Here is a 27983-nt window from a genome sequence, read left to right as displayed (position 1 = left end):
TATGAATCAAAGATTTAAACAATTATTGAGACCGATAGACACGAAAAGTGTTTCTCAGAAAATCGCTTTTAAGAACGACCCGTAGTAAATATGAAGTATGACTACCATAAGTCTTACGATAGATATTAAACCATCATCAGCTCGTGATACAAAACTCTCTATGTAATTTCAGTATAATACCCTCTCGTACACTGGATACTCCCTAAGCACACACTACTACTATATAAGGAGTGCTAACTCAATTTTCATCACTGGAGTGCAAAGGCAGCAAACAGGTTTGTTTGTGCAGGTCAAATGCGCTCTGGTGATGGAGTGGTAAAACGCCTGGCCCGAAACGACGATCGAGCGGGAAAAAACCTCACTGGGGGGTTTCTCCTCCCGCCCCCTCGAGGGGGCGGTAAGGTTTTGCTTATCAGATCTGTGGGAATCATTCTCTCATTTCTTCCAGTACCGATGAAAAAAGTTTAATCTGGTTACGATCGATTTTTTGGGAATTGGTCATGGTCGTCGGTGTTGAGCGCTAGTGAAGTAATTCGCTTATTTCGTTGATATAACGGCGGCGAACTGAGATTTCGCCAATGACCTCGGAACGTTCAAGAGATTACTGCCGTTGAGAACTTTCAAGTGATAAAGAATGACGTAGCGGGAAGCATTATTCTTATAATGTATAATAATTTTCGCCACACGAAGTGTAATCTTTCACTTCTGTAGGTGAAATCTAGTAGTTTATTCATACCCATATTTCCGAGGCGAATACTACACAGAATACGGTGCCTTTGATGGCACAGAACGCATTAGATTGATCTATTCGACTTTATTAGTGAGAATGAGGTATCGGGGACACTGTTGATGTTTTGGCAGGAAATGATATTGATGAGTGTTATAGTGAACTGAAGACTAGGCAAGTAACTTGGAAGAATCTAGATCCGGACTTTGCATTTCGAAGTTGTTTGGAAACCAATACAAATACTACAAGAGACAACTTACTCATAGCTGGCTTCTTTTACTGTTATTTTGAGTGATGAAAGGCCGCCGGCGATCAGAAATTTACACTTATTTAATCTTGTCTGAAGGATAACATATTTCTTAAAATCGTTGCAAAAACTGAAATTGGAAGATGGGAAATAATCATCAAACTAGTAATACATGGAACTTTCTCTCAAAATTTGTGTAAACAATGGGCAAGATACTGGATTCCCATATGTTGACAATCAGCCGAGATGGCTCTCACGCAACCTTCTGAAAATACGGATCCCGAAATGCCCGTATTCCATCTACTGGAGTCTTCAAGTAGACTCTAATGTTTTCCTTCGCTTTACTACTACAACAAGGAGTAATAGCCCCAAAGTCTCCGTGTGATAAATGAACTCCATAATTCCATGGTTCCATTGAGAGACTATCAAGTGAACAGTCTTCCAGATAAATGATCAAACCCAAGTCAGGAACATATCCATGACCCAATCCCCAAGTCATCCAAAAACTGTAGCAATACTCTTCCTTGATGCTTGGCTTCATACCTGGCTTCAGAAAGTGATTTACAGGGCCGTTGGTATGTCATGTATCTGAAACTCTCTACCCCGTTATTTAGTGCATATATTTTCCTCGATTTTGTTGCACGTCTGAATGCCCCTACCCCACCATTTAGTTCGGCCATGATGATATTTCTCGTTCATTCTAGATCACTCAATTCCCAAAAAGTAGTCTCCAGAAGGACGACGCCTAGCTTCTTTCCATGTTTCTTGCCATTTTAGCTTTCTCACAATTGTTTATATCCACTCGTGATCACGGAGTCTTCTTCCGTAAGCTTCATTTACCCAGATATAACATAACTATACGGTTTGAGTATTATTAAAATTAACACCCCACCATGTGGTCCGCCCTTCTCCGATAAAATATACAATGTGAAATGTTGCACATCTGATACCCCACACCCCACCGTTTAGTTCAACTCCATTATTAAATCAATAGAGATAGGTATTCAGAGACTCATATACTAGTCATCTCTTGTGAATCACTGGTAGGTCTGGTTATAATATCAGGTGTGGGTAATTCGAAGAGCTTAGCACAGCCAAGGGGCTTCCGTGCCAGTTTAAAGCTCGCTTCGAATTTTATGAACCAGGACTGATAGTAAAAAGGCTGCATTTTCTTATGTTCCGTCCACTTCCGAGCCTATTTCTCTGTAAAATAGAAGGCTCCACCAGATCTCAAAAACCCATCCCGATGATGCAGAACCTCTCCAGTAAAATGATCATCGGAGATAGCTAGTTTTGTTGACTCACTAAGCTTGAGTATGTTGCATATCTGAAATCTTACACCCCACAATATAGTCCGGCTCTAAGCCTCAGGACCTCTCTCAAGATAGAGCTCAAGCTAAAGCTATGCAAATGTTTCAAGCCCAGTTTCCGATTGAACAGCAAGATACATCAAAGCTGACATGTTATATATCTGAAATCTTCTACCCCACAACATGATATCATAGTATGATGTATAACAGTGCTGTTATCGCCCAGAGCTTAAACAACATTATCTTGGACAGAAACTATGAATGATTCCAAAACGTGCATTAAGAACAGAAAATGACAGCATGACAAGGAGTGACGAAGTAGCTTTATGACGATACTGTGTATATCTCAAAAAGCAGCAGAAGAGAAACATGATAAAAAAACAGACTCATGAATGAACTACAAAGAACTTATTGACATTGTAAGTATCAAAATTGCTTTCAGAATAATCATCCTCCAATCAAACTAAGATTTTATCGTAATGAATAACCTCGAACTAAACAGAAAATAACCACCAACTCACACAAGTTTTACTCAATTTACAGGTTAAGCCCATCCACAAACTGTTACAGTCCATGACCTCTTCCTTATGTTGTGTTTTGGCCTGTGCGTCAGAAAGGCTAATTTGTTGACTATTTTTTGCCTATCCATGACATATCTGCAAAGAAGATTAGAAAATCTTATAAGTCTTTTTTGGGCATCCAATCTAAAATCTGCCCTGGCATGAATCCAAACACGAGAAAGGCTTCCAGAACTGCTAAATTGCCGTCTCCACCATGGGTTTCACCATAGCTCTTCCTGTATATATCATTGGAAATAAGGGTATATTTGTCGTATAATAAAACGATTCTATAGGATTACTGGACCAGGATCATCATCTTCTACTGTCGCTATCCCTATACCACCACATGCGACAAATAGTTTTGTAAAACCTTTTCGGCTACGATTTGAATCTTGTCTCGCATCACAAAACTGCTTTTTGCGTAAAAGATTTTCTGCCATATACCGGAGACAAAGGGGCAAAGCAGCAAATCGCCTGAACAATATGTTTGGATATGTCCGAACATGGAGGCACAAATGTTGAAATAACCAATAGAAATTTTTGTTTTGTCTCATGTCAGGGCCACCGCCACGGCCGCCGTTATACTTCCAGATTTGCCCGCCTTGCCTTCCGTCATGCACTGGACTAATTGGCGGATGTTGAAAGTGGGATACGCAATAAGAGGGGTTTCTCATACTGTCAGCTTCACCAAGATGCCATCACCATCATGCCATGATTCGCTAGCCATGAGTGGGTTGAGCAATAATTCTCCAGCTTTGAATTGAAGCAAAACTTGACAGCCTAAACAGGGATTGTGTGGTTGTACTCCATTCCCTGATTTTGGTTCTCATAAAGATTGGCAGAATCTACATCCACAATTCTATCAGAGAACTGTGGTCTCTGCTCTTCCCACACAGTTACAGGAATCTTTTTTTCCACAATACTAGCCAGAAGGTTTGCATGTTCAATCCCCATCTGTGTTCCAATATGTCGCAAATTCTTAACACAAAACGCTCTAGCCTCTGGAGTCGATAGTCGCAAATTGCCTACTAGGAATAGTGGCCAGATTAAAAAATATCCACCCGAGAATCTAATGGTAGGGACATCCGTTCCAAAACCATCTTTCTCGAAGCCACTCCAGAGGTGTGGATTCGCACTTTTTCTCGAAACGTAGCCCATATGTTGTGGTACACTTGCAAGAATTTCAGCCTGTAGGTGGTAGACTATTTCAGTACAAATTTGGAATCGCTCTGCGTATTCGGACCCAAGCAAGGATGGTACAGGAGAAGTAAAATCTTTCAATAAGACCTCTCTGATCGTTTCATTGAGTAAAATTCTGAGTTCCCTTATTGCATTCCAAATCTGAGCTACCCAGTGATCGTAATAGACGTGGTAATAGCCATCAAACACAACATCCGAATCTTTGTCTGTCTGAACTATTGTATATTCCCACCCTTTCGGTATGTTTGTAAAAAAGGCGAGAAATCTCTCGTCTAAGGCCTCAGCATCATCAAGAAGTTCCTGAGCATCACTATAATAGCCTGCGTGATATCTAGCATTGAAAGATGTGTAGTCAATCATTATTCTTTGAGCGATCCAGGCCGGATCAATATTTGTCATCTCATTTTGTGCAAATTCTGTAATTTCAACGATGTATTTGGGTATTGGGATATCCCTCTGAATGCATGATATCAGCAGGCTTGAAGTCACTTGTGCTAACAAGCGTATGCCTCCGACTTTTTTGATAGCTTCCGGGCCTCGAAGCTTGACAACTGCCGCAGCACCATGAATGTGTTCTGCCCATGCTTTCATTGACTTTTGGTTTTTTCCTGTGATAGTTTCGAATATGCCAAGGATCAATATTGCTAATAAAGTGCTGTCTCTCTTGACGGCAGTTGGAGATTGAAGGGCAGCATTGGTAAGCTGAAGTGATTTGGTATATTGTACGCGTGCTTGATTGATAAGATGGGGAGCTTTCGCCGAGTGTGCAAAACCGGCCAGACCCACTGCTTGAACTGCGGCGACAAGATTATCATCTATACTATCGGATTCGTATAAATCGGAAAGATGATCAAGATGTCCTCGAGTGGGACCATTATCGCCTATCACATAGTTTGATAGGAAGAATGCGGTAGCTCTATCTTCAATCGATGGCGTTATGTTGAGATAATTGACAGACACAACCTGATTGAATTGCGGAGCCTTAACGATGTCGTGTGGTGAATTTCCTCGACTTGAGTATGGCGAAGGAGTAGTTGAACAAGAAGTAGTAGAGTTTGGAGAAACAGATTTCGCGCTCTTTTGCTTAACCTTCTCGTGTTTTACCTTTGCTTTTTTAATGACGTTTTGGGTTTCCTCCCGGAAAATTAGGTCAATTTGCGATCTATACCCTGGGCATTCTCGACCCGCATTCGAACATTGAGTGCATCCAGTGGGTACTGCATCACACTATAATTTGTTGGTCAGCAACTGTCACGAACACATGGTGATTCTTGGCATGCGGAAAGTGCGCCAGATCAAGTAATTTGTAAACAAACCTACTTTTGTCTTTTTAGCTCGGCATGCATGGCATCCTTTGGAGGGTCGACCACAGAAAACCATAGTTGACCTGCGGTGTTTGCTTAGGCAGCAGAACCAAATGCTTGATGCTCCGCTGACCCTTGTTGAGTCCCCCGCCCTTGTAGGGAATTATATACTGAAGCAGGATCACGATATAGGGGGAAAGTGCCGCAAGTGGTTGTTTTGGCAAACTGTATAAGTGATGTCCTGCACGATAACGCAAATGAGGGGAAATCCAGCGGGGATCGCTTCACTCTTCGCAATGGTGGCCTCGAAAGGGGTGAAAGAAGTATGTCTGCCAAAGCATACAATTATATTGAGGTAGCCAAGAGAAGTAGCGAAATTGCAACATGTATATGAGATCTTCAAAACATATTGCTGGGACAGGTCGGTCCTGTTTGACGTCTAAGTTGGAAAGAGTAAGCATATCACGTGAGTAGATCATTCAATGCAATTGGCTGGAGTTCTCTCGTTTATATTTCCTTTTAGAGGGTATGAGGAAGTTGCCCAATGAAAACGAATATAGCCCCGGCTGCCGAAGCTCTTTAACTGGCCAAGCCTGTATTTGTGGGACCACTAAATTAGTTAGTCTGGCAAGGCGCATCAGCACGCGCCGACAATTTGAGGACCGAATGAAAACATCAATGTTTAAGGACGAATGAACAATCGATCTTCCTTGATCTCCTTTTCATCTTCCTCCCACCGGCATAAGGTGGGCGATGCCAACAGTAGTGTATACCAATTTACAAGGCTTATGCCTTATATAAAGCTCCACACTCCGATGCAGTCGTTCAGCTAGATAGTTAGGTGACTCAGCTAAGTGGGTTCTTTTGGTCTGGCCGTAATATGGTCACATCAAAACTTCCTAATTGGGCTACCATAAAGCCCTGTAGGCATCGATGCTTCATTGCATGAAGTTAAATGTTTAAACGCAGCCCTGTGGATATTTGAGAGTGGCTCAGCCAGGTGCGGTTAATTGTACGACCATAGTGTCAAATGCTCTCAATTTCCCAGTTTGGTTACCATGAAGTTGACTTCAATGATCGTTTATATTTTCCAAAAATCGTTCTTTTTCCGTTTTATCATTTTTCTGTATACCAAATAAACCTCAGTTGTCTTACAGTGCTTTCATGCGCTATATCAGGCACCTGTAATACTTTTGTTCGCGCGTTTCCAGCTCTCTGGTTTGCTTATTCGTACCTTCTTGCGTGGAGATGGCCGTTTATCTATATAAAAAATGGAAAGCAACAAGGGAAACTCCTTCAGCTCCATCAGGACCCTCGACTGAAACTTCTAAAGCTTCAAAACCTTCAAAATTGTGCAAACACAGAAACAATTTCCTAGATTTCACGTCAGAGCAAGAGTCGGCGATTCTTCTAGAATCTCAAGCAAGGAACAGTGAAGGTAGAGGGGGCGGCAAAATTGAGCCACAAGCTGGTATATCTTATGCCGAACCATGTAGTCTGTGTATGCAAGAGAAGAAAGCATTCAGACGATATAGATGGAGGGTGATTGCTGGGCTTATGCTACCATATATGGTACAAGCCCTAGATATCACCATTATTGCTGGGGCCTTACCTTTCATTGCTTCGGATTTCAGTAAGCCCTAAACGTTCGGTCTCTTTCACTATCTTTAACTAATGTTTATTCAGACCAACTTTCACAACTTAATTGGATTATCTCGGCTTTCAATTTAACCGCAACGGCATTCATACCAGCCTGGGGTCAACTTGCCGACATAGTCGGCAGATATGAGACTCTTCAAGCAGCGTTAATTTTTACCTTGATTGGAAGTGCCCTCTGTGCTGGTGCGCCAGTGAGTGCTTTCACAATGCTACTATTTGGTCGGGCATTACAGGGACTCGGCTGTTCCGGGCTTCTAATTTTGACCAAAGTTATCCTTGCAGATAAAGTCTCCCTGAAAGAAAATGCAAAGAATAACAGTGTATTCGCTATTGTTGGTGGTCTGGCCTATGGATTCGGGCCTATCGTTGGAGGAGAATTGACACAAGTCTCGTGGCGATGGTGCTTTATTATCAACATTCCCATTGCGCTAGTGGGTATGGTTGGTGTACATTTCCTTCTTCGGCCGATAATGCTTGGGCCTCAGACAATTAGACGAACAGACGATAATACCGAAATGGAAGGACGCCAAACATTTATCACAAGGCTCTCAACACTCGACTTTGGAGGACAATTCTTATTTCTCTTTGGCATGGGGCTCTTTATTCTTGCCATAACTTGGGCAGGGGCTTACTACCCATGGTCAGACGCCAAAGTGATTGTTCCTCTCGTCCTGGGCTCTCTCCTCGTCATTCTGTTTCTTGTCTGGGAATACCTTATGATGCCAGGCTCAGCACTAGCATTGCGATATCCATATCGCCGTGCCATGCTACCATTCAATCTCATCTTAAGCCGCAATTCTGGACTCCTAATGTACATCAACTTCATCACTGGAATGGCAATGTACGCCGTCTTCTATTTTGTCGATATATATTTCGCTCTCGTACTACAATTCTCTTCCAGCGAAGGAGGTAAGAACCTTCTTTACTATATTCCAGGTTTGGCAGTCGGCGTATATCTCGCCATGTTCGCCTGCAATGTATTCCCCCGCCAAACTTGGTATCCACTGTTCTTGGGTACAGTCATCGAACCTCTCGGTATCACTATCCTTGCTGCAGCTCTCTCTTGGGGCCACCTGCCAACCATCTACGGCATGCTTGCGTTGACCGGTGTCGGAACAGGTATCAGACTCATGCCTGGCACCCTCCATGCTATTGGCCACTATCCTACGCAAATTGCACCCCTTGTCTCAATGATGTCTCTCTCTTCTTCTCTTGGCGGCACACTCGCCCTGACAATCATGCTCAATATCTTCAACAACCATCTCTCCTCCTCCGGCATATCCGTTTCCGGTACCACCACCGCAAGTTTCTCGGGCATCGCAACTTTGGAATCGGCAGAGCAGGATTATGTGAGAAAAATGGCAAAGGAGGGGATAGTCTTAGCTTTCTATGCTATCTCGGCATTTTTGTGGTTGGGAGTGGGCGCAAGTGCGGCATTGGGGAATGCATGGATTGCTAAGGGCGGTGGGGAGGAGGTGGGACGGACATGTGAAGGAAGTTTTCTTGGGAGTTTGTTGAGCAGAAAACGTAGGAGTAATGCGGAGAAGGCCTGATGTAGACGCAAAATACCCATTTATTATTTACTTATAGAAAATACAGTAGAGTTATCAGGGCAAGAATATGCAATGTTGCGCATCCCCAGTTTTAATAGGTTTTGTTGCACATCTACAATTCAAATCCAAAACTGAAAGTTCGACCTATCAAACAGGAGAACAGAAATTAGAGATTCTCTGTTGCGCATCTGTGTTTCTGGAAAGCGCGAATCTTAATAAAAAGGGCATGGACCAAGAGAAAAAAAAGTATCTTGATTTTTCCCCCTTCAAGTCCTGAAAATCCTTCCTTGTTGGATAGACCCAAGAGCAATTAATTAACCAGACGTGCAACAAAAGTTTGAATATTGAAAAGAAGCTTTCTTATTAGTCTCGGCTAACAATATGAAAGATTGTACCATAAATACTAAATGCAAAATTCGAGAAATGATAAACCACTCCCAAGCTCTTTATATAATACACAAGCATCCAGATCCACTGACTTTAACTCCATTGTTTTCAATAGCCTGACTAACCTTAACAAAGCAACTTATAAATTCTCTTCCACCTTGGCCACTCCTCCATCTCCATTTCTTTCCTCTGCCAACCCCTACTTCCTCTATACAACATCCCCGCATCCACTTCATTTCTTCCCGTCCTCAAATCAATATCTTCAATCTTCATCCATCTCGTTCTATACCAAAGTTTGTACCCTGCATAGAAGATTAATACCACTGGCATTGCCAGATATGCTTCGAAAAAGCTACTGATCTTGGTATTAATCTCCGTATGTACGTTCCCGATGGGATCAACCGCTACCCAGAACTGGGCTATGAGAACCAACACTATCATGATGAGGCCAATCCACGAACCAATTGTACCAACTGGGGATTTGTAGATCAGAGAATCAATACTGTGGCCCTGTTGTGCCCACGCTTTACGAAACCGTATGTGCGAATAACAAATGGTACCCCAAGTAAAAAGCGAAGAGAGCCCCGAAAGAGCTAGTAACCACGTGAATGCCGAATTTCCAGCGGGAGAAACGTACAGATAAGCCAGGAGACCAAATGCGGAAGCGATAGCAATGGCGACCAAGGGACGGCCTTTTCGATCAATATAAGCTAGCGGACGAGGAGCTTGGCCTTGAGCTGCGAGAGAAGCAAGGAGACGAGAAGAGCCGAAGACACAAGAATTCGCGACTGAGAGAACGGCAAATAGGATTACGACGTTCATTACTGAGTCAAGACCGGTGATACCTGCTGATTGAATGGCGATTATGAAGGGAGAGGCTTTGTTGGTGCTGGCATTTGAGGCGGAAATGAGAGAGGGAGAGTCGTAAGGAACGAGCAGGCCGATGATGGCTATACTTAGGATGTAGAACTAGGAGATTGTTAATTTTTGATAATCTAGTTGAGTAAGGTAGCTTATGTTCACCAAGACAATACGCCAAAAGACCTGCTTAATGGCTGTTGGTAGAGATTTACTTGGGTTATAGGTCTCGGCAGCTGCTAGTGCAACTAATTCTGTTCCTGCAAAGGAAAATGCTGCCGTAACGAGAATATTACAAAATCCCTTGAACCCATAATTGAAAGCCCCTGGATTTCTCCAATACATACCCCCTATATACCCTGTTTCAGGAGTTCCCGTGCAATTTATTACTGCGCCAAGAATACTAACAAGCCGCTGTTAGAAGGATCAATTGAGAGCGACCTACTTAAAGTACTTACATGAAGCCTATTATAGCCGTGACTTTCAATATGGAAAAGGCATACTCTGCCTCACCAAAAGTTTTGATCCCGCAAAGACTGATGAAGATAACAGCGACTAGAAAGATTGTGATACTAGCCCAAGTCGGTATTGAAGTGCTCCAGTATTCGAGAGTGATTGCTGCAGCGATGATCTCTACTGGCATGATGACGAGACATTGGATTGCATAGTTCCAGCCCGTTGCAAAGCCCCAAGCTGGATCTATGAACCTAGTAGCAAATGTTGAGAAGGAACCTAGTGTTTGTTAGTATTTTGCATCCACCATGATCTTTGCTTCATTACCGGCAACTGGGAAGGTAACCGCCATTTCTCCTAGCGCTTGCACGGTACAGAACAACATTCCACCCATCAAAAGATATGCAATGAGAAGAGAGCCAGGGCCTCCGATGGCTAGTGCTGCCCCAGAGCTTACGAACAAACCAGTGCCTATACTTGTTAATCATTTCAGACTTCCAAAAGACCCAGAAATAACTAACCTATGGACCCTCCAATAGCTAACATCTATCTCAAAGAGTCATTTCTTGCACAAATAAGTTCGTAGGGGGTCTTGAATACCTGCAAATGGCGGCCCTTTAAGATCCTGACCAAGTGTGTGTTGGCTATATTTGAAGCCGCAGCTTTATCGTTGTACTTTCTTCCATTTGTACCAACGAAAACAGTAGGCCCTACACCTTGCTGGGCATTGCTACGAAAGTTGTCAAAGGCTTTATTCGGGAACTTTCTCGTCTCTTTGGGTCTCATTAAAAGAGGTACAATGGTCGAACTTGTGGTTGCGTAAACTTTCTCCATTTTCATGGCGGGGTCAACCATCACAGAAAAGGCCTTTGACACCTCAGGTTGCTGAAATCAATCTGGATGTCGAAAACAATGATGAATTCTCTGGGGAGGTGAGACGGCTCGCGAGTCTCAATGATATGAGATGTGATAATTGCCAAAAATCCTCGGCCTTAAAAATCGGATGACACAAACCGAGACGACATGCATGTGCTTCATAAATCAGGCGATGGACTTTTATCCTGAAGCTTTTACGGCATGAAATTAGCTTGTAATTTGAGAGATACTGTCGGAATGGGCATATCAACGGAAGGATACAAGACGGATAGCTCCTAATCACGGTCGACAAGTTGCCCCTGTGTAAGGTGGCGTGGAATTACGAATGACATTTGAAACTTGGGAATTGTACTCCTGCTAGGTGTGTAAGGTAGTCGGCACGGAGATACTCATCCTCTCGCAGATTAATCGTAGCAAGAGTGCAGTATTTGTGTGCAAGTTTCGAAGCACGCCACGCCTCCAACCAGACTATACGTTGGGGAGTTATGCAGGCACGGCCTGGCACCAAAGAACGACTCAATCGATTGATTCAAATGCCCCTGAGTTTGTGCATGTGTGCCTGTGTGCATGTGTGCCTGCAGCGAGCAGAATGCAGCACATAAAATGTTGCCATCCAAAGCATATCTCGGTCCAGGCAAGGAGGGTGAGAAATGAAAGCCGTTGTCCCAGGAGCGTGGCACACCTTGGAATCTAGTATTTCTGAGCTTCAATCGAGCATTCACTCCGACGTCCTTATCAATGCAAGTGCGTGCGACAGAAAACGGGGATTGTCCGAAACTCAAAGGCTTGAAAAAGGGCACTTGATAGGTTGAATGCTTTGGACGTTTCCGACCGGTACGCTAAAATATCATACTTCATCCACTCCATGGTTTCCTTTAGGAAAGCAAGTCCGAAGTTTAATAACTTGCCGTCCCAAGAACAGAATTTATTCGTTCCGGCCTCGTTTTCAATTTCAACGTCTTCGCAAATGAAAACTGCAATCTTACAAATCTGAATATTGTTGGTTCGGACCATGATATCTCTTATCTTTGCATCCCGCTTCGCTCCAATTCTCCCGAAAGCAGCTCTTGGACCATCTCTCCGGTAGACAGAGTGCAGAGCTCGAAGTCGAGTCTGCAGGGGAAAATGTCACCGGTGGAACGATTTCTGTTTCTTTCGTTTCTCATGGCCGTCTTGATCTTTGATAATCACTCAATATCCGGTTAAAGGCGAAGAATATTGCCAACTCGTTTCTCGCCGGACATGGGAACGGGGAAGTAATTCCCAAGATTTGGAACTTTCATCTTCTTTCACACACACCGGCCAAGGGACTTGGTTGTCTTGTTTGCATGTGCAAAATCGCAATTCCATAAAATTTCCCTCATTATGCTTTCAATCAACCATCTTCCGTTTTAGCACCTACACGAACAATGGAAGTTCTTCGACGTTATGCCACAGAAGCGCCCGAACAACGTGCTTGGATCGATACTAAACCTACATTCATTGTTAGCTGGTGGTGTACATGCTTTGCCATTGTTATAATTTTGTTTCGGATTTTTGGAAGATATGTTCGGACGGAAAAGATCTATCTCGAAGACGGCATTATGGTGCTGGCCATCATCCCGCTGCTTATGAGAATGGCTTTTGTCCATGTTATCTTGATGTTCGGCACCAACAATAGTTTGACACTCGGTCTAACGTCAGAGGATGTGCGGAAAAGAATAATTGGGAGTCAACTTGTGTTGGTCTCTAGGATTATGTACGCTGCGTAGTATGTCAACGTCCGATTACCATCCAAGGAAGATGTACTGATGATTGTAGCCTTTGGGCCATAAAGTACAGCATCAGCATATTCTTACGTTCTTTGACCGGTCAAATTTGGCAACGAGTACATCACAAATTACTCAAATATCTTCATATTATGCTCGCGGTGACCTTTTTAGCCACAGCCATCAGTGATATTACCGAGTGCCAGCCGTTCACCCATTACTGGCAGGTCATTCCAGATCCTGGATCGAAATGCCGACAAGGATATGCGCAACTATTCACAGCCGGTATTCTCAACATCGTTACGAACGTGGCTCTCATTGTCTTTCCTATTCCGATGATTCTAAAATCGAATCTGTCAACGCATCTCAAACTCAGCGTGATCCTACGCTTAGCTCTTCCAGCCTTTTGCATTCTCGCAACGATTAACCAACTCAAAAAAGTTGTAGCTCATAACGGCGATCAACAAATTCGCTCACTTTTAGCTTCTTGTGAGATCCTTTCCTTTACCCCCACCATAAAATGCAATCTCTAGCTAACAAAGACCAAAGTTGACATCCTCCTCACAACTCTGGTATCCAATGCTTCGGTGATCGGTTCGCTCCTCCAGGACAAAGGTTACAAGAAGACGAAATACAAAACTCCTATCTACCGCGACATTCCCTCCAGCGTCCCCTCTACTAGTTATACTCGAAGACATGATAGTGACGAGGACCTCATGATTACTAGTCCCGACACAGACGGAAAGGTGGCAATGATGATAGCGCTGGAAGTTCTACATGAAACCGCAAGTCGGGAGAATGATGAGGCAAGAGATTTTGGCACAGGTGCATTGGGAAGCGGGGTCAGGAAACCTGAACATGTCTGGGCTGGTGATCAGATTAGGGTTGAGAGGGCATGGGATGTGCAGGTCACAAGAGAGGATGTACCTATGAGCGCCTAAACGAATGACGGATGCACTATGAATTAGTTGCGGTCTGATCTATCCTCAGGTTTAGCGTGCTGGGTTTGTTAGTACGTAATGCTGTACAAATTATTTTGTTTGATACGATCCAACTTCATGTATATAGGTATTGTTAGTTACTGTACATTTTGAAATATGATCCCTCTACCTTCTTCAGCTACTTATGTGACAGATGCAATTAGGTCGGTCTTGGAAACGACGTCGATTGATTGTACCTGATCGCTGCAAAATACGTTCCTATTGAGCTCCCGGTGAGCTGAGAACTTTTTCGTATGAACGCGGTGGAAAATCGGGACTGTGTATTCCTGCACAGGCTGATATCAGAATCATTGGTCCACAGGTGGAGGGGTCCTTCCAGACTTCGATTTGAAGAATGAGGAGCCGCCATACCATGTTCGATCAATCAGCCATAAACATTGGAAAGATTACAAATATTTTTGTTTCGAGATCGACTGCGTGGACGTCAATGCAAGGGTTCACTGGCGGTTCCTTGAGCTGTTGAAGTGTCTTCCCCACTTCACCCCAGCCCAGCGCATGCAATTTAAAGTTGACAACCCTAGCGTGTCAATTGCCTTGATATTTCAGCTGGTCTAGGTACAGAACCGGCTTTTTCCCGAGGGCGTCCAAACAATTCATGATCTTGCATGTCCAAAATATCTCTTTAATTTTCAGCCATTTCCTCGAATCTCGACATCTTTTCAATCGCACAATACCAGATATCCACGATGTCGTCTTCCTACGCTATGAAGTCAATGGGCTCGAAAGGTTAGATATATATCCCTCCAGACCGATTGCTTCTCCAAATTCTTGATCTTTCTGCGTTTGGTTTGATGTACCGTACTCACTCAATCAACAGCCTTTAACCATTCCTCTTCAAATGATGCCGAAGCGGAATACGATCGACTGCGCGATCTCGCTCACAAAGAAGCTGCCAAGCGTTCGCAATGTTTCGATCAGTCGCGTCAAGCTTACACATCCGGCGACGGCGCCAGAGCTCACGATTTAAGTGTCGAAGGGAAGAAACACGCGGCGCAAATGGACGCATACAATAAGCAAGCATCGGACTATATCTTTCGGGAGAACAATGCCCAAGGCAGAGTCGGAGACGATGAAATCGATTTGCATGGACAGTATGTTGAGGAAGCAGAACGCATTCTGGAGGATCGCATAAGATATGCCCAACAGCAGGGACAGTCGCATTTACATGTCATTGTCGGAAAGGGAAATCATAGCAAAGATCATGTTCAGAAGATTAAGCCCAAGGTGGAAGAGATTTGCAGGGAGTTGGGCTTACAATATGCGACGGAAGAGAACGCGGGAAGGATGTATATTAATCTGCAAGGCGGTGCTGCGGTTATGCCACCCAGTGGAGGAAATCACGGGGGACAGCAACATCATGGTGGACAACAGTCTGGACATCAACAGCCCTCTTACCAGCAACCCCAGGAAGGATATCAACAACCTCAACAGGGTGGATATCAACAAGGAGGATACCAGCAAGGCGGTCAACAACAACATCAGCAGCAAGAACAACAGAACAACAACGACAACAACGACGAACTGGAAAAATTGGCAAGAAAGTTCCTACCAAGAATATTACGAAAGGCAGAAAAAGCTTGTTGCGCGGTTATGTGAATATCTGGGTTACGCATGTTGGATTTTTTTTTTATTTGGACATAATTTTACAAGCATGGATTTGGCTTTCTTCAAATATACCTTGGGTTCCAGAGGGGTTTAATTGGGTGGTGCGATATGGCGAGATACCAATAGAGATGATGTTTTAATGTTGAATATTATATATATAGTAGATAGAAGATCACGATTTCATGATAGCTTAAATGAATGGATGTTTCTAATATCCCTCCGTCTTGATGTACTTGTTTCGGCCCATTTGCCCTGTAGAAACAAGTTGGACTCTACTGGGTAGTTGTGTTGTAGAACCCATTCATGGACACCTACCGGTATATAATTGATGAACAATAACCCTTTCGCCTTGAGAGACATGCTCATGTACAGAACAGAATGGATGAATATAACGCTCCGCTAGGCCACTGCCGTGAAGGCCTCTTCGCTTCGCTCTGGAATTCAACGTCTCCTATCAAATCGACATTCTTTCTTCCCCTGTTCTAGAGCGAAGCGAAGAAGTCTCCATGGCAGTGGCCAAGCGGAGTGACATATTCAGACGTATTTATACATGAACCGAGAGTGCGTTTTATGTTTGACTAAGGAGGTTTCATGATTGCTGACCTGTACCTACCTATGTAGAGATGTCGCCATATCATTGGATTAACATAGATTAAATGGCTGTTTTACACCTACATACATCGCCCATCTTACAACTACGACGTGCTGTCATCTGACTGATCATTTGTCCTAAAATTTTGTCGGTTAAGTAGCGGAGAGGGAAAAAAGCCACCAAAAGCCATGACTCTTACCTAAGTATCACCGATAAGTAAATCTCTTCCTGCAACAACTGTGGACAATTGTCTTTCCTTTTAATTTAGCTTTAACAACCCCCCACCATCCGTAATCGGCCTCAATTGTTTAGAAGAGCGACACCGGACAGCCATTGACCCATTTGATTGCACAACGCAGAGGTGCCGAGAGTCCTCATCTCCAGCTTCCCTTCGTCCTAATCCGATACAGGATTGTCGCGCATGGAGCCTTCACATGGGATTGTGGGCGGGGCACCCGCTTCCAGCCCAACCACAGGCGCGCGGCCAGGCACAGGAGAAGGCTTCAACAAACGCAAGAGAAGTGGTGCGGGTTTTGAGAGTAGTCCTGGAACGGGAAATGAACAAACAGGAAACGAACAAGACGATGAAGATGCAGAGAGAAAGCGACAGCCGGCTGTGAAGAGAGCTTGCAATGAATGCCGTCAACAGAAAGTGAGTCATTGCTTTCGAATTGGCTGAACACACTCGCAATGCAATCAATCAATGCGACAGCGATCCTATTTGAATTCTAGCCATAGGTTTCCTCAATTGCTAATGTTCAGTAATTACAGCTTCGATGTGATGTCGTTCAAAATCCTTATAGCACTTGCGGTCGATGTCAGCGATTGAAGCTCGAATGTAAGATTGAGCATAATTTCAAAAGAGTGGGAAAACGAACCAAGCATGCCGAGATGGAGAAGCAAATGGAAAGGTATGAGCAATTGATAGCTCGTCAAGAACAATTAATAGCTCGCGCTCGACATCAAGGATTCGTTTACGACGATGAAGAACTCGGGTCCCCAGTCACGAATAGCAGTGTTTATCAACATTCGAGAAATCAATCATACATAGGAGGGTCGGATGAAGCTGTGTCATCGCTACTGCACCTCAAGCAAGGTGGTTCTTACAAAGTACCACAGTATGCGCGACAAATTGAGAACGTCGGACTGACACAGGATGCCATTGACCATCTGTTCGCCGATTTCTTCCAATCTTACCACCCATACCTCCCATTTCTTAGCCCGCAACAAACCCCCGATCAATATTACCAACAAGAACCTCTTCTTTTCTGGGTCATCATTACAATCGCGGCACGTCGATATACGGTAGACCCAGATTTGTTGTCTAATCTTCGTCAACCTGTTACTAAAATGATGTGGTCGAAAATCGCTGACGTGCCTAACAATTATCATTTTGTCAAAGCAATAATCTTGCTATGTACTTGGCCAATGCCTGTAGCTTCAACAGCAGCAGATATAACTCATATTTTATGCGGTGTAATGATGAAAGCTGCAACTGGCATTGGGCTCCACAGGCCAAATAATACTCAAGATTTCTCGCGAGTATCTGTTGATCTAAACAGAGAGCAGTTACATGATAGAGTTGTGACGTGGGCGGTCTGCAATATCGTAGCACAAAGTATAGCGACTGGATATGGACAGCCAGCCTCAACATTATACGATTGGACACTTGCTCCTGTGCAGCCAGGCGAAGAGGGACCCTTTACACTCTCGCCAGAGCTTCAAGCCCGTCTTGATATCGAGAGATTCTGCGACAAAGTTTCGAAAGAAATGTATAGCAATGCTAAAGATCCAAAGGGTGTTGCTGGTGATGATGCCAGGCGTCAGTTGACTAGGATATTCCGTTACGAGTATGAGAAGATGGAGAAAACAATTCTCTCTCAGCAGAATTCATCGCCAATGATTAAGCTTTACTACCGTGCGGCTGGGCTGCACCTTCGTCTTTCAGGTTTCTTTGATTCAAGTACCACATCTGGGTATTTGGATGACTTGATGGGATTATGGCGGGCTACACATGAGTTCTTGGATGTTGTCTTTGAGCTTGAAAATCCACCATCCGGGAGCATTACTGGTGGCATCCTTCGATTCGCTACAGGCTACATTTCCCAAATGATCATTGCTGCTTCCTTTTCATTACTAAAGCTACTCAGTTCCTTCTTTTCCAAGTTCATGGATTTCGACCGCGGGCGTCAATTGTTTCATCGTACAATTGACGCTATCAGATCCATGAGCATCGTACCAGGGGACTTGCCTCTGAGACTTGCGGAACTTATGGCTCAGATGTACAATGGAGCTCGAGTTGAACAGCGCCAGATAGCTCAAATGAACAATAGCAACGAACTAGGTTCGGGCTTTGGTGACATAGATGATAGCTTGCAATTGAAACTCAGATGCAGGATGAGCATGAGCTTGGTATATGATTCGATTTGGAGATGGCGAGAGGAATTTCAAAGCCAAGGCAGAAGTATTGAAGGTCAGTAATTTTTAACAATTGTTCCGCATGAATTTACTTCGTAAAAGATCACAAACTAAGGACTCAATACAGGAGCAATTCAAAATCCGACCAATCTCGATAGCTCCAACGAATCATCTGCCTCTTCTACTCACTTGGACAGCACTCTTATTCCTCCAAGTCAACAAATGCAGAATCAACTTCTCGCTGCAGTTAGCGCGGGCAACCCGAGCGATACCATTCTCGGTGTCGATCAGACTCTCGGTGGACTGTTTGGTTATGGCGAACCAAACTTCGAAGGAGGATTCGATTCTCATTCCTGGTTTTTCAATGGAGGAATGGATTTAGGAATGGATTTTCCCTACAATCGACAGGCACTTCAAGGTCTTGAAGCCAGCGGTTTTCTAGCTTGAAAGCCACTAAGCTTTCAATTGCCAAGCTAACTTGCGCACCAGACCCATTCTTACCTATCCAAGGCTTTTTTCTATGATCTTTTGACCCCGGAGAATTCAGCCTTGAGAAACAATCGAGGGGAATGATTATTTTCAGGGTTGCGTACTTTAACAGCTTTATTACTAACCGCCCATTCTTGTTTCTTGATTCCGAGTTCAACATAATTTGACTCTCAATCACCTGCTTCCTTTTTTATTCTGTCTTCCATTTTCAATTTTTACGAGATTTACGACCCTTTCATGGCGCATTCGACGGTGGATACAATACCCCTTTTGAGATTTCTTTCCCTTTTTTAACCGACTTGGCATAACTTACTGCATGCGACCCTGAAGTTCTTCCTAATTATGCTTGGTTGCCTTACTTTCTTTATACTTCGATTTTAGCTTAGTCTTCCTATGCTCTTGTGTCATATCACTAGTATGACAAGATCAATAGGTTGAAGTAATTTTCTTTGACGATTATATATCCCCTTCGAGCGGAGTTGTTGGACCGAACGGAGCTCGGGGAAACTTTCCTTTTGAGAGTCGGATAGGCGATGTATAAATTGCCATTGCCTTTTTTCCGGATGGGTGGTTGAGCGGATGTATAACAATGGTGTTATTGGGAATGGTGGTTAGCTTGGGTGCTCAAGCTATTAGGCTGTGGGAGAGCCCAAGCTGCTTGATAACGGTTGCATGATAATGGATAATTGGCTTTGGTAAATGAATGGAAACCAGCCGTTGCAGGGGTCCAACTGTGGAGATCTCAAGCATCCACTGCAATTAGTTGGCTGATTGATAGCTGATAGTCAGTTGATTATTATTGTTGCATCGTAGGTCGTAGATAGCAATTGAATAAAAGTCCTACAAGTAATCATGGGTGGTGACAATATGATCTTAGTGATGGGCATACTGTTGTGGTCCTACATTGTCTAGCCTCCTATAGTTTAGATGTAGACGGGACATTTATGTTGCTCCCATACAATAGACAATTAGCAGTGGATGGATTGGGCTATTTATAATTACTACACTTAATCAGGTGTAGTTGCCACATGTGCACATTTCATATCCAAAGGTGATGAACTGAGACTCTTCGTCGATGTTACATCGCTTAGGAAACATATGTTGAGACGAAGAAAAGGAAAACTTTAATTTGCCTCTGACTGTTTCTTTTAGACCAAGAAAATAACCTCTATTTAGTCTAATATTCAATCCCCTACCTGGAACGTCCTCACCTCCCTCTACCTGCTTTGATTTTTACATACAGAATAGAATGATCGCAAGAAGCCATTTTTGTCACGGTTAGCTTGGGCTTCTTTCGTATCGCATGTGTGGGAATATGGTGGGAAAGTTGTGGAATCCTGTGATCGACGGGGAAAGGGGAATTAGATGATTTGAAAATTGTTGCTTTGGTTTGGCTGTGGGGAGGGAGCTGTGATTTCAAATCTTGTGGGTGGGGGGGGGGGGGGGGGGGGGATATTTTTGTAGTGAGTGCAAGAGGGAGGTAGTTAGGGAAATATAATGCGCGTGTTTGATGGGTGTGGATGCGATTGGAATGTCTTTAGCAGGAGTGCTGATGATGGGGTTGGCTGAGGAAGAAAGAAAGAAGGGTATGGGTATGGGTATGGGTGTGAGTATTTGAAACCTGGTTTGGAAAGGAATGGATGGAATGGTGTGTGAGGGTGAGATTTTGTTGTTGCTTGAGAGATGCTGGATAGTGGAGATGATTTTTGGGGAGGGGGTTCTGGGTTATGCTTATTCCTCGTTCTCTTGGAGTTTGAGTTTTACTTCTGTTTCTTGTTTTTGGGGGGGGGGGCGTGGGATAGATGGTCTTTGGTTTTGATCTTTAGGTCGGGAAGAAGGAGGGATATGAGATTAATGGAGTTGAAAAATTTGCTCGTCTAGCTGTGCTGTTGAGGATTTCGAGGGGGAGATTGTTTTGAGAGGGTGGGGATAGGTTGGTGTTTAATTTTTGATGTTTTATTTTCCACGACGTAAAACTTTTGTGGAAGGTTAACGTCGGGGTTGGAATGACGGTTTGCTAATAGAGAGAGTATTTCTTTACTAGGCGCGGAGGGGCTTGTGGGTTTCGTTGATCGGATAGATAGGTGGGGTTGAGAAGTGTCTGAAGTCTGCTCCGTGGGTAGTCTTATGTGTATTGTTAAGGATATACCTAGGTAGTATCTGGATTGTTGCAAAGATGTCGAATAGTGCAGAAATATGGTATTCAATGATTTTTTGTATTCGGACGGAAGGAGATTGGGATAGGGAGATATGACTCGATATCAGTTAAAAAGAAATTTTCTGGAGGTGTATCTATTATTCAAGCAATTCTCTTTATTTGATGGTGTGTACGGGTCTTACATGGCTTTCCTTGAGTCATTGTATAGGAAATCTACTCGGGGTGTTTGAGCTCTTGTGCTTTGGGGAGAGTGTTTGGATAGAGTCGCTTTCTATGTGTCGTCTAGATGCGTACGATTCCGCTGTTCTGTTTCTTCAATACATAGATCTAGCAGAAAGACACCCAATATCGAAAATCAAGTAGCGGAAGGTTGAGTACCTGCTTTGTTTGGAGGTTTCGTTGGGGCTCTCTGCTTGTTTGCGTCGGCTGAAAAGTGTTTTTTGGTCATAGTACTATTGGAATATTCAGTGAGAACGACTGATTCCTTGCTTCTAAACAGCTATTTAAGTTTGGGTTTCTGGAGCTTAGTTCTATTGGATATTTGGACTCGATGACTGCATTGTTGCTTTCATCTGCTACATGTATCTTCTGCATTTATTTGCTGTGAAAATTTTCCAATTTTCGCGGCCAGCGAGTATCTCGATCTTACCTCTGATTTGAATACCTCTTGGAATACCTTCGAGGCTATGATTTTGAGTAATTCTCCGAGAAAAGTGAATCTTAAAAGTGTGGGAATCAAGCATGCTCCCTATCTCCATTTTTATACTAGCTAAAGCAATGCGTGAAACACGTTCAATCCTGAATCCCGACCAGAGATCCATCGAGGTATAGTAGTTCATGATGCTTAGATACACACAAGAATCTTCAAGCTTTGTTCGGCTAACAAAATGACTATCTTTGCATGAAAAATTGATGGCTCCATGTCTGCAGATTTGGACGGGCTAATAAGTCTTCTAAATCGATCGGTGAGCCGGCTTGAGCAATAGTTGTGAGATACTGGTTTAGTAGATCCACTCTAATAGGGATATTATACACATGAGGCTTTTAGGAGTCCGCTTATTCGTGCCGTTCATGCTAAAGACTTCGTGTGCATAGATCATGGCTGGTGCTGTGCTAGATGTAATGATTTACGACACATTGTCCCATTATTGGCTTCTCCGTTGCACTGAGTGCCTGCCACTGCTCGGGTGCATCTGACAGTTTCATAAACATGTAGTATAGCATAAACGATGAGACACACTTGGTCATCCGAGAAATTTGTGATTCCTCGAGGCGTGGAAGGCACGATCTCTCACCTCGCAGGATTTGAATCGCAGAGGGTCAGGATTATTTTGCTTGATCAATTGTAGCTCATGAATCTGCTATTTGAGGTACCCAATTTCAAATGAGCTTGTTAACTGAACTACAGCCAACCTCAAAAAAGTTCTTCTACAATAAAAGATCATGAGTTGCCCTTTCCCACTGCCCGAAGCCCACTCGGGTTTTCGCAGTAGAGATCTACGCAAGAGTATTTGCATAAAGAAAAAAGAAATAATAAAATAGATAGAATGGTCATGAGAACTACGACTATTCAATTCATTCTCAAAAGAAATTCCCCAAAATGCAAACCACCTTCATCATGCAACCCCACAAACAATCCCCAACCCACGTGTTCCCGCTTCCCAATACTCCATCACCGAGTACAAAATATATTCACGATCTCAAAAACCCACAGCCCCACCAATACCACCCTACCCTGCCCTGAATAGCTTCTCCATTCCAGCCCGACAATTCCAAATATAATCTCTCTCCCGTATTTCGCTCTCCCCTTCGCAATCGTACATCGTACACAGCCCACCACTCACGCGCGCGCATTTGTTAACCCCGAATTTTGTCATCATACATGATTTGGCCAGGTAGGTAGGCAGGCAGGTAGGCAGCCCAGCGAATCTAAATTCTTACCATTTTCTCGGAACGACGCCACATGTCTCATTCGAGACCGTTGCATAGTATCTTACCCAATCTCAGAATGTTTAATTCCTGGTCCCTACTCAGAAGGCTCGGCACCCCCGATATGCTTAGATATCTGTACTGATATTCATGGTGCTTTGGTCTCTTTCGTCTTTGGTTTGGCTGCATATGTGGGTGAGAATTTAGCTTGCATTGCCTTGCTGCTTTTGGCCCCCAAAATGTTGCTAGGGTGAGTTAGGTAAGGTGATGTTGTCAGCTTACTTGCTTTTTTCGAATTGAATGTTTGATGCCATAACAACGGGTGGGTTGTGTGCAATTTTCTTGAAGGAAAAACATGTGAGAGTGAGATGGAGATGGCTGGTTTGCCGTGTGCATGGACTGCGCCCTAGCCCTATGCAAAGATTGCGGGCTTGCGGGCTTGCATCGGATGACGAATGATGGATTAGTGAATTAGTGGATGGATGTGTATTATGATGTATGAGGTAGGTGGATGATACGGGTAAGGCGATGTGGAATGAGGGGAAGGGAGTGGGATGCATCTGAGGAGAGTGGCGATTTGCTAATTTACGGTCTTATGGGTGATCGTGGGTTCAGAATATAGGGTTTTAGACACGTGTTCTCAGTTTTGGGCGAGCCAAATAATGGATTCATATATTCATGGTAATTGCGGGGACTGGAGAGCAAATGCCAGTGATGCAGTGTTGGGAAGTGGTTACAGTGTGACGGGTTGATGGCATGCAGATGCAAATATTCTAAGCAATATTCTGGACAGACATCGATGTGCGTATTTGAGTGGAATCATCAATGAATAAAATTATGACAGGCTAGATGCCTCCCTTGACGGCAACGATACAAGAGGAGGTAATGTATGTGAGTATTCATTGATGAAACTGAACTGTAAAGAGGAGTTAGACTATCTTGGATCTATCAAAAATTGCATTTGAAGGGAAATATCGAGGTAAAGTTTGATTCAGTAAATCTATCATTCAATATCATATTGGCAATCCATTTTATCTCCACCTCCTATCAAAACAGGAGGAGAAACAGTGGCATAGACTATCACCCTACCTCTCCCAATTAGATGTGTGGTTCGAGTAGAAAATATGAGGAGGAATTTCCATCTCATGATGGCTGTAATTTCGAGTAGATGGACTCGAGGATCCACCCACTTACCTCTGGACGAGTGGTTCTCACTTAGATACTCCCTTTGTTGTCATCACCATACCGAAAAAACCCCCATCATAAGAACCGGCGCAAATATGTCAAAACACAGTAAAAACACATCACATTCTCACCACAATCCTTCAAAGACGGCACAACGCCATCCCTTCAGTGAATCCTAAAGCATCTCCACAGTACGATATGAGTCGGCCTAGATGTCAGAGAATTATAGATGAAGAATGCGCAACACCAAATAATATCCGTCAAAGGTGGACCGGGCTCCAAAGTAAAGCGCTTGCTTTAATTTCTGCCTCGAAGGATTCATTCTGTAAGCCGAACAACCGTGTTGTTGTCCCGAGCTTCAGGACCACGCAGTTTCATAGATGAAGATCCCGCCATTGTGTGAAGCCTTTCTTTATCGCATGTATGTGTAGAATTTAGATGCCGAATCGATTGTGTACGTGTTATCCGGCTTATCTTTGTTGGTATCGCGGTAATTATTGGGTTTCATCTGTTGCGGATGCAAAATGTTAATTTATGTTGTGTTGCTGTTTCTGGGGAAGACAGTGTGGAGTGGGGTTGACAGAAGCTTGGACTTACTGTCCTGAAGGATGGACCATGTTGCCATGTGAAGCTATTTTGAGATATCCTTAGGGCAGATTATGGTGGAGATGTGCTATCAAGGTTATGAAATGTTGGTCTTGGCAGCGGCGGCAATATAGTTTTGATAGCAGAAAAGCGGGTTTAGAGTTCCAAGAAGAAGGGGGATTGTAAATGTTTCGATAGTGATGCCCGTAAAGGTAGAGAATGCTCCGATCTGAATGATAAGCCGTTTATACCTTATGCCATGGCAAAGTTGAAGAGAAGGAACATGTTGTGTAATGTTTGTGGCACAACAATGAGCTAAGAACTTGGGGTGTGAAGTTCTCTTTTTGAAGATTTAGTGTCTTCTATGATCATCAGCAAGTCCGGCCCAGAAAAAATCAAGGTTGCATCGAAGAAAGCATCCTGGATAAAATCCTCCAAGAGTTGACCCCATTATGATAAAATAACCTTAGTTTAAGTTGAGGTTACAATCTAGAGGATCAGCAGGCGACCGAGAAACTTCCCCTTCTGAAAGATAAACTCTAATATTGCAAGGCATTGCAGAAACTTGAGGGTGTACTGTTGCCAGCTATGATCAAAAGGCAGGCCTGATATCCAGCCATTTTGTGATATTGATGTGAATTAGACTCTTTGGATTGCATGAAAAAGGTGACTTGCAGTTACGAAACATCTCTCTCATTCTGAGGGTGTGGTGATGTTACAGTAGAGGGGCTACCAACCATATAGCCACTTGTGCTGCAATGGGAAACTTTCCCCATAGAATACTCAGGAAATCTCTTTCACGCCGTGAAGGTGTTCTGGGATTGCTCTCTTGTTGTATCGCCAAAATAAATACATCGGGCTGATATTTGTGGATTGATGGTACGAACGCCTTGAGTACATGCTACATATTCTCAAAGAAGAATTCACAAATTCGAAAGCTCGAAAAGCCTAAGAAAACGAGCAAGGGACTGTGATCAACGCTTTTCGTGGCAGGGTTAGTAACCCACTTCTGTTAGCCCACGATCCTGAATGCTCAAGATGGTGGGCTGTATTCTCGAAAATTCAAGCTTCAGATAGCCATTGAATGAATATTGAAACACGTTCTGTGGGGGAGGGGGTGGCACAAAGTGTGAATGTGGGCTGTTATGTGCCATATACCAGCATTAGCTTTGGAAATTGCATCCTGTCCAATATTGCCTGTTGCCACGCCGCCATCCTTGGTCTCTAAAGCTCCAGAAAAAAAAAAGACTCGCCAAGATTTTCGACGGCACCGTTTGATGGCATGCTAGTTAATCGCAATTCGAAATCTGGGGGCCATGAAGTCACTCGTACTTCAGTCCATAGGTTGTTCTGAGTCTCATCAACAGTATGATTGATGACCAGGATCAACGGCTGATGTGGGCTGCCATTAGAATGCCTACTGTTACCTCAGAGGGAACCACTGATCCTTCGCGAACATTACCATTTCAGTCGGAGCATACCAACGAATATTTTCTGACCTTCTGAAAGCTGACTGTCTGCCGATCGAACTTTTCGTCAACGCAGCCTTATGGTAAGATATCCGCCATCGATAGCTAAGATAGAAGGTGCATTGTTTGGTTTTATCTCGCATGAAACTGGTTGGTTGTTAAGCTTTTCCGTCGGACCCGTGAGCATCTATCTCATTCCGACAAACTGGTAAAGGCCGGAAGACCAAGCCTCTTCTGAGTATACATACAGGTGGTAGCAGCTAATCTGACCGATCAAAACGTCTATCAAACTGCTGGATTACACTGTGAGACCCTGGTTTTATGGGAAATTCTGGCGGTGTGCCTGCCTGCATTAATATCCGCAGTCGAAAGAAAATGGTGGTCTGGAATCCTGTGAGCCAAACGACTGGATTGATTTGTCCTCTTTTGAAAAACATTCTCGCTCGCTCAAAAATCTATCTCCGCGTAGGCAGTGAAGGCATAACCGATGGAAAAATGGGCGGGCTACATGTCCGTTTACCACATTCAAGGGTTCAGATAGTATTGCTTCTTACCCCAGCATCATCGGCACATCGTTTTTTCCCATTCTGTATCCTACGATTGGCTGGTTGATTACGAGCCGAAATCCGTCTAGAGAGCTAGAAAATATTGGATAATTCCAGTATTGTTCACAACAATTTTAATCTTATTGAAACCTTGCATATCGGGACTAGGGTTAACTTCATCGAGGGATATTCTCTCCATTGTACCGCATTGCGTTGTATCGGGGGGAAGGAGGGAGAGTTCCGCTGACAACTGACAATTATCCATGGTTGAGGGATGAATCGTCGAGATTATCAAGATCGAGGTCAAGTATCCATTATTTCTCCAAACCCTAGGCTTTGTTAGTACCCGAAACCCTTCGAGTTCGAGAGGTCTTAGGCGATTAAGTGTTGTATACGTGGCTGCGCATGGCATAATGGTCATCTCCTTGTGCTCAAGCTCTTACCTTCTCCCCGCCGTATTGATACAGAGTATCTTGCACTATTACCACGGACGAAGCCGTGAAATGTTACATTCGGCAAGATATCGGCAATGTCGTTCGTGTTTATGGCTGTTTTGCTATGCCAATTCCTGAAATCGACACCATCAACACTGTGCGGGCCGTAAGATTTGTGATTGTTTTGGCAACCAGGATCAAATTACGAGACTGATGGTGTAGTTTGATTGGGGGGATAGGATCGACCTATGAAACCCCCAAAATCTATCTGCTTTTGCTGATAGGATGCATGATCTACGAGTATGAAAGATTGGCCTTTCTCGCCCCCCTCCCCCCATCATGTTCATCCAAGGGGGAATCACAATGAAAGTGGCCGTCCGGATCCGAGTTCATTGGCCCACATTGGTCTTGATGTTTAAGCTGGCGCTGAGTTGTAGAATGAATGTAAAAGTGTGCGGAAGGTTTTCGCCTGCGTTGTTACCGACAGTCTGGTTCAGTCTAGCAGGGGGCGAGAGAAAATGGTGTGCTGTCTCGAACGGTCGACCATTTAAAAAAATCATGAGACCGAGTAGACTTGCCGGTTATAATAGAGGTAATCGCTAAACCTCTTTGAGAATCCCACAAATCGTACCTTCCTTTCCAATTCACCCAGGAAATTTTTGGAATCATTGATTTCTACCCTTGATAGAAT

At 43.7% G+C, this 27983-nt stretch overlaps 6 protein-coding genes across 6 annotated transcripts; 4 read left to right on the top strand and 2 right to left on the bottom strand.

Annotated features, from left to right (window-relative positions):
• Positions 1-1096: 1096 nt before the first annotated feature.
• BCIN_05g02830 (hypothetical protein) lies at positions 1097-5772 on the bottom strand. Its single transcript, XM_001559958.2, has 2 exons — positions 5365-5772; positions 1097-5271 (listed from the first exon to the last, which is right to left on the bottom strand). The coding sequence occupies exons 1-2, from the start codon at positions 5422-5424 to the stop codon at positions 3625-3627; spliced, it is 1707 nt and encodes a 568-aa protein (XP_001560008.1). The 5' UTR covers positions 5425-5772; the 3' UTR covers positions 1097-3624.
• A 270-nt stretch (positions 5773-6042) lies between these two features.
• Positions 6043-8794, top strand: BCIN_05g02820 (hypothetical protein). The gene is made up of 2 exons (XM_001559960.2): positions 6043-6981; positions 7035-8794. Exons 1-2 carry the CDS (start codon positions 6597-6599, stop codon positions 8558-8560), a joined length of 1911 nt encoding a protein of 636 aa, XP_001560010.1. The 5' UTR covers positions 6043-6596; the 3' UTR covers positions 8561-8794.
• A 111-nt stretch (positions 8795-8905) lies between these two features.
• Positions 8906-11914, bottom strand: BCIN_05g02810 (hypothetical protein). Its single transcript, XM_024692929.1, has 6 exons — positions 10859-11914; positions 10780-10804; positions 10586-10729; positions 10264-10537; positions 9971-10208; positions 8906-9916 (listed from the first exon to the last, which is right to left on the bottom strand). Exons 1-6 carry the CDS (start codon positions 11111-11113, stop codon positions 9074-9076), a joined length of 1779 nt encoding a protein of 592 aa, XP_024548711.1. The 5' UTR covers positions 11114-11914; the 3' UTR covers positions 8906-9073.
• Positions 11915-12043: 129 nt separating this feature from the next.
• Positions 12044-13991, top strand: BCIN_05g02800 (hypothetical protein). Its single transcript, XM_024692928.1, has 3 exons — positions 12044-12884; positions 12935-13371; positions 13432-13991. Exons 1-3 carry the CDS (start codon positions 12544-12546, stop codon positions 13821-13823), a joined length of 1170 nt encoding a protein of 389 aa, XP_024548710.1. The 5' UTR covers positions 12044-12543; the 3' UTR covers positions 13824-13991.
• A 446-nt stretch (positions 13992-14437) lies between these two features.
• Positions 14438-15720, top strand: BCIN_05g02790 (hypothetical protein). Its single transcript, XM_001559963.2, has 2 exons — positions 14438-14609; positions 14701-15720. The coding sequence occupies exons 1-2, from the start codon at positions 14570-14572 to the stop codon at positions 15477-15479; spliced, it is 819 nt and encodes a 272-aa protein (XP_001560013.1). The 5' UTR covers positions 14438-14569; the 3' UTR covers positions 15480-15720.
• Positions 15721-16265: 545 nt separating this feature from the next.
• BCIN_05g02780 (hypothetical protein) lies at positions 16266-19961 on the top strand. The gene is made up of 3 exons (XM_024692927.1): positions 16266-16732; positions 16852-18553; positions 18626-19961. Exons 1-3 carry the CDS (start codon positions 16502-16504, stop codon positions 18943-18945), a joined length of 2253 nt encoding a protein of 750 aa, XP_024548709.1. The 5' UTR covers positions 16266-16501; the 3' UTR covers positions 18946-19961.
• The last annotated feature ends 8022 nt before the right edge of the window (positions 19962-27983 follow it).

Source organism: Botrytis cinerea, chromosome 5 (genome assembly GCF_000143535.2).
Source record: "Botrytis cinerea B05.10 chromosome 5, complete sequence".
NCBI lineage: Eukaryota > Fungi > Ascomycota > Leotiomycetes > Helotiales > Sclerotiniaceae > Botrytis > Botrytis cinerea.
The sequence above is the reverse complement of the archived record's forward strand: the minus strand, read 5'-3'. Positions and strand labels throughout refer to the sequence as shown.

Bases quoted from the DNA above. Each gene is read 5' to 3' on its own strand.
- BCIN_05g02780 (XM_024692927.1), top strand. From the start codon at position 16,502: ATGGAGCCTTCACATGGGATTGTGGGCGGGGCACCCGCTTCCAGCCCA. The intron at 16,733-16,851 runs GTGAGTCATTGC...CAGTAATTACAG, and splicing joins ATGAATGCCGTCAACAGAAA to CTTCGATGTGATGTCGTTCA. The intron at 18,554-18,625 runs GTCAGTAATTTT...GACTCAATACAG, and splicing joins CCAAGGCAGAAGTATTGAAG to GAGCAATTCAAAATCCGACC.
- BCIN_05g02810 (XM_024692929.1), bottom strand. From the start codon at position 11,113: ATGGTTGACCCCGCCATGAAAATGGAGAAAGTTTACGCAACCACAAGT. The intron at 10,805-10,858 runs GTATTCAAGACC...TCTTTGAGATAG, and splicing joins TAAAGGGCCGCCATTTGCAG to ATGTTAGCTATTGGAGGGTC. The intron at 10,209-10,263 runs GTAAGTACTTTA...GCGGCTTGTTAG, and splicing joins ACGGCTATAATAGGCTTCAT to TATTCTTGGCGCAGTAATAA.
- BCIN_05g02790 (XM_001559963.2), top strand. From the start codon at position 14,570: ATGTCGTCTTCCTACGCTATGAAGTCAATGGGCTCGAAAG. The intron at 14,610-14,700 runs GTTAGATATATA...CTCAATCAACAG, and splicing joins GAAGTCAATGGGCTCGAAAG to CCTTTAACCATTCCTCTTCA.
- BCIN_05g02820 (XM_001559960.2), top strand. From the start codon at position 6,597: ATGGCCGTTTATCTATATAAAAAATGGAAAGCAACAAGGGAAACTCCT. The intron at 6,982-7,034 runs GTAAGCCCTAAA...ATGTTTATTCAG, and splicing joins TTTCATTGCTTCGGATTTCA to ACCAACTTTCACAACTTAAT.
- BCIN_05g02830 (XM_001559958.2), bottom strand. From the start codon at position 5,424: ATGGTTTTCTGTGGTCGACCCTCCAAAGGATGCCATGCATGCCGAGCT. The intron at 5,272-5,364 runs GTAGGTTTGTTT...AACAAATTATAG, and splicing joins GCCGAGCTAAAAAGACAAAA to TGTGATGCAGTACCCACTGG.
- BCIN_05g02800 (XM_024692928.1), top strand. From the start codon at position 12,544: ATGGAAGTTCTTCGACGTTATGCCACAGAAGCGCCCGAACAACGTGCT. The intron at 12,885-12,934 runs GTATGTCAACGT...TGATGATTGTAG, and splicing joins AGGATTATGTACGCTGCGTA to CCTTTGGGCCATAAAGTACA. The intron at 13,372-13,431 runs GTGAGATCCTTT...CAAAGACCAAAG, and splicing joins TCGCTCACTTTTAGCTTCTT to TTGACATCCTCCTCACAACT.